The 16,734-nt window shown below is 48.9% G+C and overlaps 1 protein-coding gene across 1 annotated transcript in view; it reads left to right on the top strand.

Moving 5' to 3' along the window:
* The window catches only part of Gpd1l1 (glycerol-3-phosphate dehydrogenase 1 like 1), a 29,667-nt gene extending 19,532 nt beyond the window's left edge, over positions 1-10,135 (top strand). Inside the window, exons 6-8 of the mRNA NM_001191885.1 lie at positions 7,539-7,772; positions 8,746-8,852; positions 10,039-10,135. Coding sequence (NP_001178814.1) covers positions 7,539-7,772; positions 8,746-8,852; positions 10,039-10,135 — 438 coding nt within the window. The remainder of the gene's footprint in view (positions 1-7,538; positions 7,773-8,745; positions 8,853-10,038) is intronic.
* The last annotated feature ends 6,599 nt before the right edge of the window (positions 10,136-16,734 follow it).

Raw genomic sequence — 16,734 nt, 5'->3', positions numbered from 1 at the left:
ACGGGTGGTTGTGAACTGTGTCGGAGATTGGTTCCAACGCTTTGATTCAATCGGGAATCCGTATGTCCAAACCCTAAAGGTCCTTGTCTCCAGTTGGTTTTCTATCGGTCAATAAAGATGCCAGTGGCCAATGGCTGGGCAAAGGAAGATGGGGCAGGGCCCTTACAGTTGTGATGGCTAGGACACTGGGGAGGAGAATGTTGTGGGTGACGGATGATGTAGGAGCTGCAAGAGAGAGCCAATGAACCATGTAAGAATTCAGGTAAGTGGCCGCTGGCCAGGCCACTTCTCCAATTGGCCCTAAGTTAGCAGGGGAAGGTTTAGGAGTACCCAGACTTTGAGGTATCCAAGGCATTTTAAAATTAGTTGGGGTGTCTCTCTCTGTCTCTGTGTGTGTGTGTGTGTGTGTGTGTGTGTGTCTGTCTGTCTGTCTGTCTGTCTGTCTGTCTGTGTCTTCCATTTGTGATGGGTCCTGGCTGGGTGCATGAGTGTGATCCATTGAGAGCCAAAGTGGTGTAGCCCAAACTCACTGCTACAGTTGTGTGAGTGCCGGGAACTGAGCCCAGGTCCTGTGCTAGAGTAGCCACCGCTTAGCACCCGGTCATCATCTCTTTGGCCCCATATTGTAGTTTGTTTTCTGAAAACTTAAATAATTTTTCAGATTTTGTTCTTGTTCATTGTGTCCATCTGAGTATGAAGCCAGGGGGCAACACTGGATCCCCCCAGAGCTAGAGTTTCAGGTGGTTGTGAGTCAGTCACCTGACAAGGGTGCTGGGAATCAAGCTCAAGTCCTCTGGAAGAGCAACAAGTGCTCTTAACCACTGAGCTGTCTCTCCAATCCCCTTTTGATTTTTATTTGTGTGTGTGAGTGTGTACCTGCAGGCTTGTCTGTGTACCCTATGCATACGGTACCCTGGGACACCAGAAGAGGACATTGGATGCTTTGCAACTAAAGTACAGGTCATAAGCTGCTTCATGTAGGCTGGGAATGGACCTCAGGTCATCTGCAAAAGCAGCCAGTGCTCCTGACCCTGGGCTGTCCCTCTAGCTCCCACATCTTCTTCTCGGAGATGAAGGCTTGGCAGTCCTTGTGTTTGGCTTCTCTGGGTCTCACCAGTCTACTTCCTCACCCCGGTGTTCTCTTGAGTGGGAATCTGTTTCCTCTCTCGGTGGAACAGTTGTCTCCTGCTGATGAGGTTTCTTCAAAGAATGGTTTATCTTTGTCCCCTACCGTGAAAAGAAGCGGTTTCAACTGGCCAGTGACCAGGGATTGTCAGGAGACAAATCGCAACAAATTTAATTACTTGATAAATCGGCCTCTATCCCCAAGTGTGCAGAAGGCAGCCTCCATCTGCCAAGGGGAACTATGTCCGGTTATGGGGGATTCGGTAAGGAGAGAAACAAGGAAACAGCAATGGAGAGAAGCTGATCCAAGTTACTGAGGGTTACCTCAGAACGGCGCAGTTGGTTTGGGGGTGTTGTTTGTTGGTTGATTGGTTGAGATAGGACATCAAGTAGCCCTGGCCGGGGTCCAACCCGATGTGTAGCTGTGGATAACATTGAGATTCTGATCCCCCTGCCTCAACCCTCTAAGCACAGGCATGTGCCACCTTGTCTGGTTTATGTGGTGCTGGGGACCAAACCCAGGCATCATGTCTGCCAGGCAAACGCTCTGCCCACTGAGCCACACCCCCAGCCTCCTTCCCTTTGCTGAGTTCAGGGCCCTGCGCAAATCCAAGGCAGGCACTTCCTTCGCCACTGAGACACACCCCCGGCCTTTTTAGGTTTTATTTTGAAATAGCGCCCAACAAAAATGCCCAGAGTGGCTTTCAGCGTTTGATGCAGCCCAGACTGACCGAGGTGCTTTTTTCTCTATCTTGAGTTCTGCCTCCACGTTTAGCACTTTCTGTCAGGATGGACTCCTGTTTCCAGGAGAAGCTTCTCGATCTGGAGCTTCCTGGTGGTCAGTCCGAGGTTGCTGCCCCTGCTGAATGACCCCCTTCTGGCAAGGCTGGTCTGTGGGGTCTCGTGGAGAAGCGCTGCCCAGAGCAGCTCTCTTAATTAAGAGTGGGTCAAGGGAAATGTTTCTATACGTGTTTCTCTCTCCTGGGGAGAGAGAGCTAAGGAATGGTCTACAGGAGCTACGTCCATGATCTCTCTCCCCAGGAGTCAGGACTGGTTGACCCTGAGTATTTGGGGGGTGCAACATGGAGGACGGGCCCGTAAGATGACTCTCGGTAAAGCCACCTCCCTCCGAGTCTGTCGACCTCAATTCGGTGCTTGTGACCCATGTGGTGGGAGAACTCTTAGTTACCCTCAGACCTCCACACTCATCCTGAAGTATGAATACGCACTAAATACATACACAGCACATACGTGATTGTCGTGTCTTCCTGGTTTTTTTTTGGTTTTTTTTTTTTTTTGTTTGTTTGTTTTTTTGAGGCAAGGTTTCTCAGAGTAGCCCTGGCTGTCCCAGAACACCACATGTAGACCAGGCTGGCCTCACGGAGCTCTGCCTCCAGAGTCCTGGGACTAAAGTTGTGTGCCACCACACCTGGCTCTGAAAAAGGCGATTTTTTAAAAGGAGGAGGGGGTGGCGCTGGTGTAGCTCTCATGGTAATTAAAATGCTTGCTCAGCATGCGGGAAGTCCTGGGTTCAAACCCCAGCACCACATAAGCAAGACAGGATGCAGCGGGCCTGTAGTTCAGCCCCGGACAGGTGGAGGCAGGAGGATCAGAAGTTCAAGGTCACCCTTGCTACACAGCAGCGTGTTAGGAACCAGTCTCCCTCTCCCTGCCACTTCTCAGTGTGAATTCCCTGTGTAATCCAAAACTGCTTCTGGAGTTGGAGCGGCTGGGAAGGGAGCCAGGCAGCTGACATCCAACCTCCCGTTTCCAGTGAGACTCGCTGTGGGAGCACGGACAGGAAAGGGAGCACCTACCCCCCTCTTCCTCAGGAAGTCTACATCATCAAAATTTAAAACTGGCTTTTTGGTTTAACACTGTGTGGTCACAGAATTCACTGCACATTTAAAGACTTCGAGCCAGCTAAAGGCTTGGGCTGCCAGGTGGCTCGTGTCTGCATCTCTGTGTTGGGGGGACCCTCTTCCAGCTCTGTGCTGGCAGGCCTCTTCCCACAGCCAACAAGGCTTTGGTGTTACTTTGGGTGAGTTTTGTTTTTTGTTTTGTTTTGTTTTGTTTTTTTATGGCCTTTAATCGTCGTCTATTTTTTTTTTTTTAAGATTTATTCATTTATTATATATAAGTACACTGTAGCTGTCTTCAGATACACCAGAAGAGGGCATCGGATTTCTTTACAGATGGTTGTGAGCCACCATGTGGTTGCTGGGACTTGAACTCAGAACCTCTGGAAGAGTAGTCGGGTGCTCTTAACTGCTGAGCCATCTCTCCAGCCCCTAATCGTCGTCTATTAAGTAATGGCCACTCAGCAGCAGGGGGCGTCGCAGACGCCTGATTGCTCAGCGTTAGCCATAAGCTGCACACAGCCGTTTTATTAAGCGACTGGATATTTTGGGTTACCAAGTGGGGAGATGGTGTGAAGTCCCACTCAGAATGGAAAGTGCTGGGTGAGAGGATTCTAGGTGGATGGTTCCAGAAAGCTTCTGTTACTGGGAGCTGGTGGCTGCTGTGCTCCTGCTCCTGGCAGGGCGGGCCGCCTGTGGTTAGATTTGTGCCTTTTTTTTTTTTTTCTTTTTTTTCCGGAGCTGGGGACCGAACCCAGGGCCTTGTGCTTGCTAGGCAAGTGCTCTACCACTGAGCTAAATCCCCAACCCCGATTTGTGCCTTTAGGACAGAAAGTGTGAGAGAGAGGCGGGTGGAGGCAGAGGGGCTATGGAAGGCTCCTCGTTGTCCTTCCCTGGGACTATCCGTCATTCCTTGAGCCTGAGTCAGGACTGGGGATTTCAAAAACTGAGAATCGGGGACTTTTCACTTAGTCTGGCCATGGTATCCCATCCCACAAATAAAGAGATAGGAATCCAGAATGAGTGACCTCGGTGTCCTTTCTCTGACCCACTTCTGCCTCTCCGTCCTGGGTGGGTGCCCCTCCTCCTGGTGTTCACCCTTCCCTCTGGCAGAAGGGCTAAGGCTCAGACTCAGTCAGTGGGACCCATCCCATCCCCAGTTTTCTGTTTTTGTGGGAGGGTGAGAGTAGAAGAGTCCTGTCCACCTGACTCAAAGCACCATTGAAGACATTGTCCCTCTGGGTGGAGGGCTACTTCTGGGCCCTGCTGGGACCTGGGGAAGGGTTTAACACACCTGTCTTCCAAAAACCATAGCATTTTTAGCTGTGGCCGGTTTACAGCAGATTTGCTTGAACTGGTGGATAATGACTGAGCGACCGTGCTCTACCTGGCTGACTGTTTTTATTTTTAGCCTTGGGTCCTATTAGAAGAGAGCTAGCCTACCCAAGCCCTCTGGTGGGGAAGTTAGTAACCCCTGGAAGCTTCGAGGTAGTCCAGACCCCAGAGTCTTGCTGGAGAGGAATCACAGCTCTGTTCCCCACTAGCCTGTTTCATGTTTGCCTTTTTTCCAAGTGTGCAGCTGAAGAGCTGGGCCTGCTCATGCTGCCTGGCTTAGCCAGTTGCCAGAAATCTCCTGCCAAATCTTTTTGGTTGAGCAGCTCTTACCGTGAGAAAGCCCTTGCCTGGACTCTGAGGGAGCTCTCTTGTGTCTTTTGCTCACTGGGCCTGCAGGTATGGTGTATCTCCTGGCAAGCTTCCTTTATCCTTCGCTGTGCGGGATAAAGAGACGTGTGAGACTCTGTGAGGTGCAAATTGATTTTTTAGTTTTTGCAACAGGACCTTGCAGCTGCTAGGCAGGCACTGTAGCACTGAGCTCAGGTTGGCGTTGTCCACCTGCCCTTTGACTCCCTCTGTCCCTGAGAAGCCATGGAGGCCTGTCCCCGTGACACAGAATGGCAGGGGTGTGAGGAAGCCTCTCAAACCTGAGAGGAAGGAAGGCAAGCATCCTAGGCATTGGATCAGTGACCCATGGGCCACACACACATCGTGTCCTGGGTGCAGCCTCAGGGGTGAGTTTCCTTCTTCCTTCTCTCAGCCAGGGGAGAAGGGTAAGCCCAGGCCTCAGAGTCATGACCACAGAGGATCTGGTGTGACCCCCACTTCATCTTGGGAATCCATGCAGCAGGAAAGAGCCTGTTCTCTTCAGTCATGGATAATTCCTAGGATTGGATCACCATGTTGTCATCCAAGAGACAGCAGAGAGGTTCAGAATTCCAATCATTCAGCTGAGAATCCCCTGTAAGACTCCGTTCATTGACATGACTTCAAAAGAACCACTGGCCTGCTCATCCAGCTTTGCAAAGGAAGGCTTAGTGACCACTGCATCAGATGGGACAGATATGAAACATCAGGATGTCCCAGCTTAGTGCCCTGAGCCTGGGTCTAACCTTGGACTTACTAGACTCTTTAGCCAGTTCCCTGATACAGGGCCTGACCTGCAAGCAGGAAAGAGCACCTTTGTTGAGGTTTGGTCTTGGCTATGTGTTGTGTTTTGTTTTGTTTTGTTTTGTTTTGTTTTGTTTCCGGAGCTGGGGACTGAACCCAGGGCCTTGTGCTTCCTAGGCAAGCGCTCTACCACTGAGCTAAATCCCCAACCCCGGCTATGTGGTTTTTAATGCTAAATGCTGGCCCCCAAGGCCTGGTTCCTCCCAGGGACAAGAGACTCTGCAAGTACAGTGTGACCTTGCTCCTTAATCTAAAACTATTGGCCAAATAGAGATGCTGGTAGCCAATAGCTGAGAAGGAGAGGCATGGGTGGGGCTTGGGGTTCCCAGGAGAGCCATGAGGAGAGAGAAAGGTGCCCAGGAAGAAGCTGCCATGGGGGTAGGTGAGTCATGAAAACACGGCCATGAGGGATGGCCAGTTGGAGTTAAGAGCTGCCCAGATGGGACATGGCAAAGTCTAAAATGGGGTTGTTGATGGGGTTATTGATTTCAATAGCACAGAGGGTAGATACCTGCTCAGCCCTAGTGTTCAATAAGACTTTTATAAAAATAAGAGTTGTAAGTTTTTTGTCTTGGAACAGAAGAGACTAAGGAGGATTGAGATTAAATGTTTTTTTTTTAAGATTTATTTATTTACTTATTTATTTATTATATATAAGTACACGGTCGCTGCTATCTTCAGACATACCAGAAGAGGGCATCAGATCTTATTATAAATGGTAGTGAGCCAGCATGTGGTTGCTGGAATTTGAACTCAGAACCTCTGGAAGAGCAGTCAGTGCTCTTAACCACTGAGCCATCTCAGACCTCAATTAAATGTATTCTACACCCCTTGTCATTGGTGAGCCCACTGTTCACACAGCATCACTTGAGGTCAAGTCCACTAAGAGGTAGCCTCCAGAAGAATCAGACGGAGGCTGTTGGACCTCCAGAAAGAAGGGGATTGTCATTTGCACGCATTTTATTGTTCCTTTTATAACTGACAAGCATTTTCCACGAGGACCAGATACAGGCCCACAAAGACTGTCTCGGTCATTCAGCCTATGATAATCGAGTCATCTGCCATCAGTAGCTGGTGTGGACCGGGTCCTATAGAATGTGGCTGACAAACACAGGCCTTAGGGTGATATCCTCTATCCCAGCTTATCCCCTGTGGAAAGGGAGCTCCGTATCTGGTTTGCCAGTGCCTAGGAGAGTTGATGCAATGGAATATACAGAGCAGCTGCCCCAGGAATATTCATGTGGAGATATTTAAAGGAGAGAAATGGCTGGGACTGTAGTTGCATGCATGCTTACCTTGTGACCCTGCAAGCCAGCTCCTAGAGCATACCGGAGAGAACTGCCCACGCCACAACAGACACCAACCAGAGGCTCACCATGATCTCTTACCTGCTGCAGTATTCTGATTTACCCTCCTTCCAGTCACTTTGCACTGGGGTGAATCTCAGTTTGAGGGCTTTTGTAAAATCATTAGTTCTGAGGATCAAACTCAGATTTGTTTGCAAAGCGAGTATGGTGCTTGCAGGGTGGGGGTGGACAGGGTGGGGCTGGTGCTTGTTTGGGACAGGGTTTGTAGCTCTGACAGAACTGGAATTCACTGTGTAGACCACACTGGCCTCAGAGTTGCTGCAATCCCAGACTAGCACTCAGTTTTGATTTAAAACAAACAAACAAACAGGCAAACTAGTGGGCTGCAGAGACGACTCAGTGGTTAAGAGCACTGACTGCTCTTCAAGAGGTCCTGAGTTCAAATCCCAGCAACTCCATGGTGACTCACAACCATCTGTAATGGGATCATCAGATTACATTTCCCATCCCTCTTCTGGTGTGTCTGAAGACAGCACAGTGTACTTATATACAATAAATCTTTCAAAAAAAACATTTGAGGGCAAACTAGTTTGCCCAGAGAGAATGCACCCAAGGGCTGCTGTCAGCTGACCTGACTCTCGGGCTGACGCTCCATACACCCGTGCCCACCTCCCATATTGCTCCAAATCCTTTCAGGGCTGCATGTGCTCCTGTGTCAACTCCTGCCCTGTATTCTCTGCAGAACATTGTTGCTGTGGGAGCCGGCTTCTGCGATGGCCTCTGCTGTGGGGACAACACCAAGGCAGCCGTCATCCGCCTGGGCCTCATGGAAATGATCGCTTTCGCCAAGATCTTCTGTAAGGGCCAGGTGTCCACGGCCACCTTCTTGGAGAGCTGCGGGGTGGCCGACCTCATCACCACCTGCTACGGAGGGCGGAACCGCAAGGTGGCAGAAGCCTTCGCCAGGACCGGGAAGGTACCCCGAGCCCCAACCTGCTCTGCTTGATACTGGGACCCTCTTCGTCTGAGACCCCAGACAGGGAAATGGCCGGTGCCCATGGAGATTCCCCATAACATCAACACCCACCCGTTCTGTCTTGACTATGCTTACCTGATCTGTAACACCCTTTTCTTTTTCTTTAATTTTTTTTAAGGTTAGCATACAAAGTGACAGGCCTCCAATAGCATTTTCATAACACTTAATTTAGATTACTCCTCCCCTTGTCTTCCCCCTCCCACCCCATCTCCGGTTCCGCCTTCTGTCCTTCCATCCCTATATCACATGCCTTCTCCCTCTTTTTTTTTTTTTTTTTTTTTGGTTCTTTTTTTCGGAGCTGGGGACCGAACCCAGGGCCTTGCGCTTCCTAGGTAAGCGCTCTACCACTGAGCTAAATCCCCAGCCCCGCCTTCTCCCTCTTTTGTCCCTTCTGGGAGGGTGGGAACCCCTTCTGGCCTCTCCCCAACCACTCCAGCATAAATATGCCAATACGAAGACTAGGCGCTAGGAGGCTGGGGAGATGGTCAGCGAGACCAGCTAAGTTGGTGAGCTTTGGGTTTAGGGAGGCAGTAACTAAGAAGACACACGTCATCAACCTCTGACCTTTCTCTCCATGCATGCATACCACATGTGCATGGACATGAACACGCATGCACCCGCTCATGCATGTGCACACATACATACGAGTGCGTGAGCACACACAACGCGCACACACAGGCACAGGCACACATAGGAGGTAAGAGCCTCACTTGAGAGTTCACACACTCCTTGTCTTTCTGAGCCCGGGTGACTTTATTTAATGTGACACTTGCCCGTAAATGTCACGGTTCCATTTTCCTCTCGAAATGTCCTTACCCTTTCCTTGCATGCAGACAAGACATCTCAGCTCTCCTCTCCCTCTCTCAGTAGGAACAACTCTCAGGGGGATGCTGTATTTATCCTTTCTTCTCAGACCATCGAAGAGCTGGAGAAGGAGCTGCTGAACGGACAGAAGCTCCAGGGACCTCAGACCTCTGCGGAGGTGTACCGCATCCTCAAGCAGAAGGGGCTGCTGGACAAGTGAGTCCCCTGTTGCCTGGAATGCCGGTCCTCAGACAGTCGCAGCGGGCGGATGAGGGAGCTGCTCAGCCAGGGTACTTAGCATGCGACAGATCTGTTGAGACTTCTGAGTGATGTGTGGGCATCTCTGGTGGGAAGTATCTGTCACACAAAACGGATCTCAACTCCGTTGAGAAGAGCTTGACTCTGTGGATTAGGCATGCTATGGAATATGAAATTTTAGTTGAGGGGTTGGGGATTTAGCTCAGTGGCAGAGCGCTTGCCTAGCAAGCACAAGGCCCTGGGTTCGGTCCCCAGCTCCGAAAAAAAGAAAGAAAAAAAAAAGTGTGAAAAGGGGCCTCACCATAACCCTGGTTGGCCTGGCACTCACTACACAGACCAGGGTGGCCTTGAACTCACAGAGAAATTTGACTGCTTCTGCCTCCCAACCGCCAGGATTTGAACTGTGTGCCACTACACCCAGCTACTTTTGGTTTTTTGTGAAGAGATGTAAGTGTGGGCCTGGTGTGGTTCATGCCTTAAACTCCAGCATTAGGGAAACCAAGACAGGAAGACTGATACAAGTTCGAGGTTAGGTTAGGCTACAGAGAGTTCAAAGTCAGCCTTGGCTAAAGAGTAAGACCATGTGTAAGTTAAAGGGCAGGGGGAGTGTTCTGGGCTTGGTGACACATGCCTGAAACCTTAGCACCCAGCAGCCTGAGGCAGGGGGATCAGGAACCCACTGCCAGCATTTGAAGCATTGGTAGCTCATCGGCTGGTGACTACATTGGGAGTTCCAGATCCCAGTGCAGCCCTGAACCTTTCTCAGGGTGATCGATCTTTTAAGCACAAAAGATCCTAGGTTGGCACACCTCCGTTAGCAAGAAAAATTACCCAGAAGTACGATTACAGGAGCCAAAAAAAGCAAAGTCTGTACATTTGGGAACTTTGCCAGAACTATGGACTTTGAAAGATTGGGTCTTCTTGTTTTGTCAAGTTAGGCTGCCTATATCCTGGGTTATAAGACCTGAATGATACTTCAGTCATGGCATTGCTTGTGCATTGTCTGTGGGCCTGTTACAACACACATGCATACACACACACACACACACACACACACACACACACACACACACACACACACACGTTCCTACTCCAAGAAGCAAGATACACAGCCTAACATGTCCTTCCCACTTCCCGCTCCTAGGTTTCCCCTCTTCACTGCCGTGTATCAGATCTGCTATGAAGGCAGACCTGTCACCCAGATGCTGTCCTGCCTGCAGAGCCACCCGGAGCACATCTGAAGGAAGTCAGGCAGCCCTGTGGGAAGGGCTCTGCCTTGCCCATTGAGGACCACCCAGAAAACCAGGGTGTGGCAGTGAGATCCTGCTGAACTGTACTCTGATCTGAACACATACAAATTGTCACAGCTTTGTCTCTGTGCGAGGAGAGGCACAGCTACAGAGGCACACGCACATGAGTGAATGAGTGTGTGTGTGTGTGTGTGTGTGTGTGTGTGTGTGTGTGTGTGTGTGTGTATGCGCGCGCGCACACCAGTGTGCACCTTTTCTCATTCTGTGAGTGTTTCTCTGAATCCAAATCAGGTGTCTATTTTAATGATCACATTTTAAATTTTCCCTCCAGGGCAGCTTGTGAGATTAGAACTAACTCAGCTAGATTTTATGGCCATGACTTGTATGCAAGTGAAGGGAAGAACTGTTTGGTTTTTCCCTCTGAAAACAGTTATCCTGCTGTATGCGGGTATGTGTGCTTGACGACCTCCACACTTTACTTTTAAACAGCATCTCAGAGCCAGCAGCACGAGCTCCTGGATTGTGGTTTGATAGCTTAACAATCAGGTGTTTTAATCAGATCCTCCACATACACTTCTCTTCTTGATACGACACCACATTTCTTGCCTCCTCTTCATTCGCTGCTAGAATGGGTTTTTATACAGGACCAGCAGCAGAGGAAGGAGGCACCCCTGCAGTGGCTGGCATTTCCTCCTGGGGAAACTATCATGCTCTTTGTTAGATGTGGCTTGACTTCTGCAACATTGTCTCTCCGGGCTCGTGGCACCGTGAAGGGTGCCACTGTCACTTCTCATGTAAGAAGCCATTGCTGTACCTGATTGTCCAAGGACATTCCTCCATCCCTCCAGGACAGGACCTGCTAGGATGTCACTGGGCCTCTCCGACCCGGCAGTTTATAGGAATGGTATCTATGTGCAGCCTTTCCTGAGGCCGCAGGAGGGCTTCCCGACTTGGGGGTTTGTGTGGCAGAGAGCCGGAAGGTCACCACTGAGTGATGTCCCCAATTGGCCGAGTCATTGCACTCTTAAGAAAGAGGGTTCCCGGGCCTCAAGAATGGCCCCTGTGTTTCAATATGCCTTTCGTGCATTTCTGATGGTCACTACATTTTGAGAGCCACTGCATTTGAGAATTTACAGCCTTTGCCGAACAATGTTCTATAAATACAAGTGTCCTGTAGTCTCCTGGCTACGCCAAGTGGACCCTGGAATGGCCAGGTGAGTTTGGCCATTACAGTTGCCTGCCTCTCACACACTAGAGGGGGGAGCCTGGATGCTGGGCACCTGCTAAGCTAATAAATCCCAAACACATTAGACTATGAGAGATTATTATTATTATTATTTTTACTAGAACATGAACCAACATTTCTAGAGAATACTGCTATAGAGTGAGGCGACCCTCACTCTCTAGAGGAAATCAGGATGACTAACTTCCTGTGAGGGTTTGTTCTATGTAGCCTGGGCTAGTCTTGAACTTGTCACCTTCTTGCCTCTGTCTCCTGAGTGCCCTGGGTTTTGCAGTTTTTGACCTTTCTGACTCCCTGAGGAAGCTTCCAGGAGGCAGGGTCGGGCACAGACAAGTCAATGTGAACCTCACTGAAACGCACACTGTATGGAGTGAGTGCTTTGGATGCTGGGATTAGGACACAAATGATTTTATCTTTATTTAAAAACCAGGCATCCCATGGGGGTGGGAAGAGCGTACGGATGCCGATGTCCTGCACGTATGAGAGTTTCTACTTCCTCTCCCTCATCCTGGGTTTGGTATCCCCCACCCTACTCCGCATCCCCTATATAACCGAAAATGATTGTAAAATAAATTTTTATGGGAATTTTTAAAACTATCCAAGAAGACTTTTGGAGCATTGTAAAGTCCCATACCTGAAACGCACAGCAGGCTGAATATTTCAGTTTTCATAATGATGTTGTCAATCAATTTTTTTCTTGTCTCCTAGTAAGTCTTTTTTTTAAAACTCTGTACCTATGTAACGAAGAGTTGCTTTTTAAGATATCCAAAGGGCTGTGAGCAACCCCGTGGTGTCTACAAAGTAGCACAGTGAAGAATTGTTAAGGTTTGTGTTTTGTGTCCTCATTTAACTCACCTCTCTGGCCTTGTACTTCCCGGTCCTTCCTTTCCCTCATGAAACGACCCTTCCTGACTGATGCCCCCCTGAAGTCAGCTGATGTTCTTATCATAGTCCACCCATGATGAAAACAGGCAAATTCCTCATTTGCTCGGATGGCCAGAGGCTTTACTCTGAGTTACCTAATTCTGTAACCACCTGCTGATTGCTGTTTCTTGTGGCGCTAGGGACACTTGGATTAGAAGCTTCACCTGTGAATGTAACTAAGTAAGCTCTTGCCTTGCTCCTCTCCACGGCAGTTTCTGATGAATCTCTGGAGATCCACCCCTGGGGCCTAAGCCTGCCTTCTGGTGTTTTTCACAGCTGGCCTAAGGAGGGCGCTGTGGTGAGGTTGCACTGTCTGAACAGAATTGTTTCTCTGCCACTTCTGATGGGCTAGCCTCCTACTTCCAAATGTACTGTATTTGTTTACGGACTGTAGGTGGATGCGTAGTGCAAAGGCTCGGCGTAATAAACACAACCTCTCAAACCTGTGCTGTGGAGCTGAGTTTTCTTTTCCTTTCATATGTTTACATAAATTATCATTTTATGTTGGGGTATGCTGTGTGAAGTTGGGTCTCTGTTCTTACCTAAGGCATTCTTTGATTGGCTTTAATAAAAAAAAAATCGGGTGGCCAATTAGCTGGGCAGGAAGTGGGAAGTGGGACTTCCTGGGAGTGAGAAAGGAACTCTGGGAAGAAGGAGGCATGAAAGGACACATGTGACTGTGGTAGCCACGTGGCTGTTGTGTTAACTTAGATGAGTTGAGAGTCTGCCCAGCTTAGGCCTAAAGCTTTGAAATAATAAAAGGTCTCTGTGTGGTTATTTGGAGAAAATTAGATAAGGAATAATTGCTGTCATATTACAGCATTATTAATAAAAACAATTTAAAGTATTTTACACTACAACTTTATTATATTTTATGTGTATGGATGTGTTTGGCCCACATGTACACTGTGAGTGTGCCTGGTGCCCACAGAGGCTAGAAGAGGGCACTGGATTCCTTGGAACTGGTGTTATGGGTGCTTTCAAACCTAGGTCTTCTGGAAGAACAGTCAGTACCAAGCCATCTCTCTGACCGCTCTTTGGTTTTATGAGTTAAGATTTCATGTAACTCAGGCTAGTCTCAGACTTGCTACATAGTTGCAGGTGGCTTCCACCTCCTGTCCTCTATGGTGAGCACCAACCATGCCCAGCTCTCTTTGTTTTCTTCTTTCTCTTCCTTCTTTTCAGTGTGTTTATAATGAGGGGGAGGTAAGGGGGGGACGGGACATGGGCCACAGTGAATATGGAGCTCAGAGGCGGACCTGTAGCAATAGTTTTTTTCCTTCCCCTGTGAGCTCTAAAGAGTGAACGCAGATTGTCAGGACTGTATAGCAAGTATACACTTTAATCCACTGAGCCCTCTCCATAGCCCCGTTTTCCTTCCTCTCTCCCCAACCCTCCTCATATAAAGCCTATGTAGATCAGGCTAGCCTCAAACAGAAATATGTTCCCTCTGGTTCCTGAACACTCAAGTTGGATACTTGGTTATTTACTTATTTTTAATCCATTTAGGTCAGCCTTTCTTTTAAAAAGCTGAATCGTGTTGCATGTCTAAAACTTAAAGACACTTTTTTAAAGAGAAATATTTCAGCCAAGCCTGACGGCTGATTCCTATAACCCCCAAACTCAGGAGGCTGAGGAAGTCAGCCTGGGAGTTCTCCTTCCACCATGTGTGTTAGGAATCAAACTGAAGTCTCTCACCCAATTTAATAATAAATCTTTTTTAAAAAATGGGGCATGTCTAAGGGATTTCTAGACTGGGTTAAGGGAGGAAGACTGACCCTGAGTGGGCAGCAGCACCATTCCATGGCTGGGGTTTGGACTGAGGATGTCATGTGACCAGCTGCCTGCCACCAAGCCTCCCCTGCCTTGCTGGACTGCATCCCTTGGACTAGGAGCTGAACATAAACCCTTACTCCCCAAACTTGCTTTTCATGGAGTCGGTCAGAAAGGTAACCGCTTCAGGGAGTTGAGTGCGCAGGAGAAAGGCGCTTTGCAAGGAACGAAGACAATGCGTGGCCAGGCTTGCAAGGGCAGAGTCCAGACGGCCAGGAAAGAAGGAGGGACATAGTATGAGGGGAGATGGGGACCAGGACCCTGTTCCTAGTCTCTTTTGACTTCAGCAAGGTCATACCCATCTCCTTCCCAGAACTAATCAGCAGATCTCACCTCTCCTCCAGCGGGTAGGCGGAGTCTCTTTCTGCTTATTTTGCCTGCACGTGTCCTGGCCTCCCAGATGGAGTGGGTCTCTCAGAACAGAGGCTCGGCCTGTCCCTCACTGTGTCCTTTGTATCCACCCAAAGATGACAACCAAAGGCAGGCTGTGCCAGCCCAGAAAGAGCCACAAAGACAGTGAGACAGCGGGTCTCTGTCACAGCCCCAGTTCTTCACTCTTCCCCAATCTGTGTATGAGACTTTACAGAGTCTCTCCCAGTCATGCAGATCGACACCCGGCCCTGTGACTTGCTCAGCCAATACGGTATGACAGTGACGCTGGCAGGAATGAACAGTAACTGCCTTGTGTTTATGGGGCTGGCTCTCCCACCCATCCCACCCTACTAAGGACTCATGAAGCCCAGGCTGGCCTCAAACTCAACTTCTGATCCTCTTGCCTCTACGTCTCAAGTGTTGAGATTATAGGAGTTGACCCCACGCCTAGTTTATGTGCTGCCGGGTGCAACCTAGGGCTTTGTGCCTGCCAAGGAAGCTCTCTAGGAACCGAGCTACAACCCCACCCTGTCCTTCACTCTCTTTAATGTGTCATTTCTAGGAAACAAAACATGGCTCATACTTTAAGGGTTTTTTTTTTTTTTTTTTTGTTCTTTTTTTTTTTCGGAGCTGGGGACCGAACCCAGGGCCTTGTGCTTCCTAGGCAAGCGCTCTACCACTGAGCTAAATCCCCAGCCCCACTTTAAGGGTTTTTAATGCATATGATAGTCTGCCTATGTATGTGACAGTCCTGGGCATTGAAACCATGACCTTGTGTGTTCCAGGTAAACGGTCTATCAACTGATCTATGTCCTCAGCCCGAGCTCAGTTTTTTCTGTTATCTAAATTTCCATTGTACCAATAAACTCCAATAATTCACTACACCGTTGCTGAGATTTAAATTGTCTATTGTCTTGCACTGATACACAAACACACACACACACACACATACACACTCACACGCGCACACGTGCACAAAATCATTTCTATGCCTGCCTGCCTCCCACGTCCATGGGCAAAACTTCTCTCAACTTCAAATTTACCAAAAAACTGACAAAAACAAACACCCCTCCCCCACACACACAAAGCTTTCTTTAGTCCGCTGTGCGGTCCTAAGCTGTGAGAACTGTCCCTTCTGGGCCTGGCTGTCACCTTGCATTCTCCAGTTCTGTAGCCTTTTGTCAGCCCAGGCTGACCTCAAATTCATGATCTGTGGGGAGCTGAGGAAGCCCTGAATAGGTCCTCCTGAGTGAATGTATGCTATTGAAAGGAGCTAGCTACGTCCAGGACCCCAGCCTCATGGGAAAAGAGCAAAGCCTTCCTTCCCTTCTGGTCCACGTGTGGATGTTGATGGTGTGTGTAGAAAATGTCTACCATAGTTGTCTAACTGATGTTTACAGCCCACACCGCTCCCCTACAGAGATCGCTGCAACTGAGTTTAGTTAAGCCTGTCTCCCTGTTCAACGGTATATAATACATAATGCTACTCCCTTGTTTATCTGTGTGTGATAACCTGATTCCTTATCCAGACATATGCAATGACCTCGACTCTGTCCAATTCTATATAATAAACACGCTGAGCTGGGATACAGAGGTTTCCTATCACAGAGCACAGTTCAGACCATTCCCAGATATTTGTGTCCTTCTAACTGCCTGTCTTTTCTTCATTCCTTTGCTGCCCAGTCAAGACTGTCCCTGGGACCAAGCTGGGTGTGTCAAGGATTCCCCTGCCTCAGTCTCCATAAATGCCGGTGTTACAGGCAAGCACGACAACACCTAGAAAGACGTTTCCACCCCAATGATCAAAAAACTTTGAGGTACATTCTACTGCCCAGGCCCTGGTCCAACCAGTCCCCAGAACTACAGAAGTCAACCCAAGACCCTGCCTGCTATGCTGACGTTTCCCATCTGGGTCTAAAACACGCAGTCACCAATGCTCACACCTGCTCCAGAATGGCTACTGATCTCTTAGACATCTCTGACTCAGTCCACTCGGAAGACCTGGTTTTTCACACCAGTTCTCGCACACACTGCTCCATACAGAAGTCACCTAGGAGGTGAACAGGGCCAATGGTCAATGCCTTAGTCTTTTCTGTTGCTATGATAAAATACCCTGACAAAAGCAATTTAAGGAGGACAGGATTTATTTACGTTAATAGTTCCAAGTTACAGTCCAGTACAGCAGAGACATGACAGTGGCAGAAACCGGAGAGAACTG

Source organism: Rattus norvegicus, chromosome 8, assembly GCF_036323735.1.
Source record: "Rattus norvegicus strain BN/NHsdMcwi chromosome 8, GRCr8, whole genome shotgun sequence".
In the NCBI taxonomy this organism is placed as follows: Eukaryota; Metazoa; Chordata; class Mammalia; order Rodentia; family Muridae; genus Rattus; species Rattus norvegicus.
The sequence above is the reverse complement of the archived record's forward strand: the minus strand, read 5'-3'. Positions and strand labels throughout refer to the sequence as shown.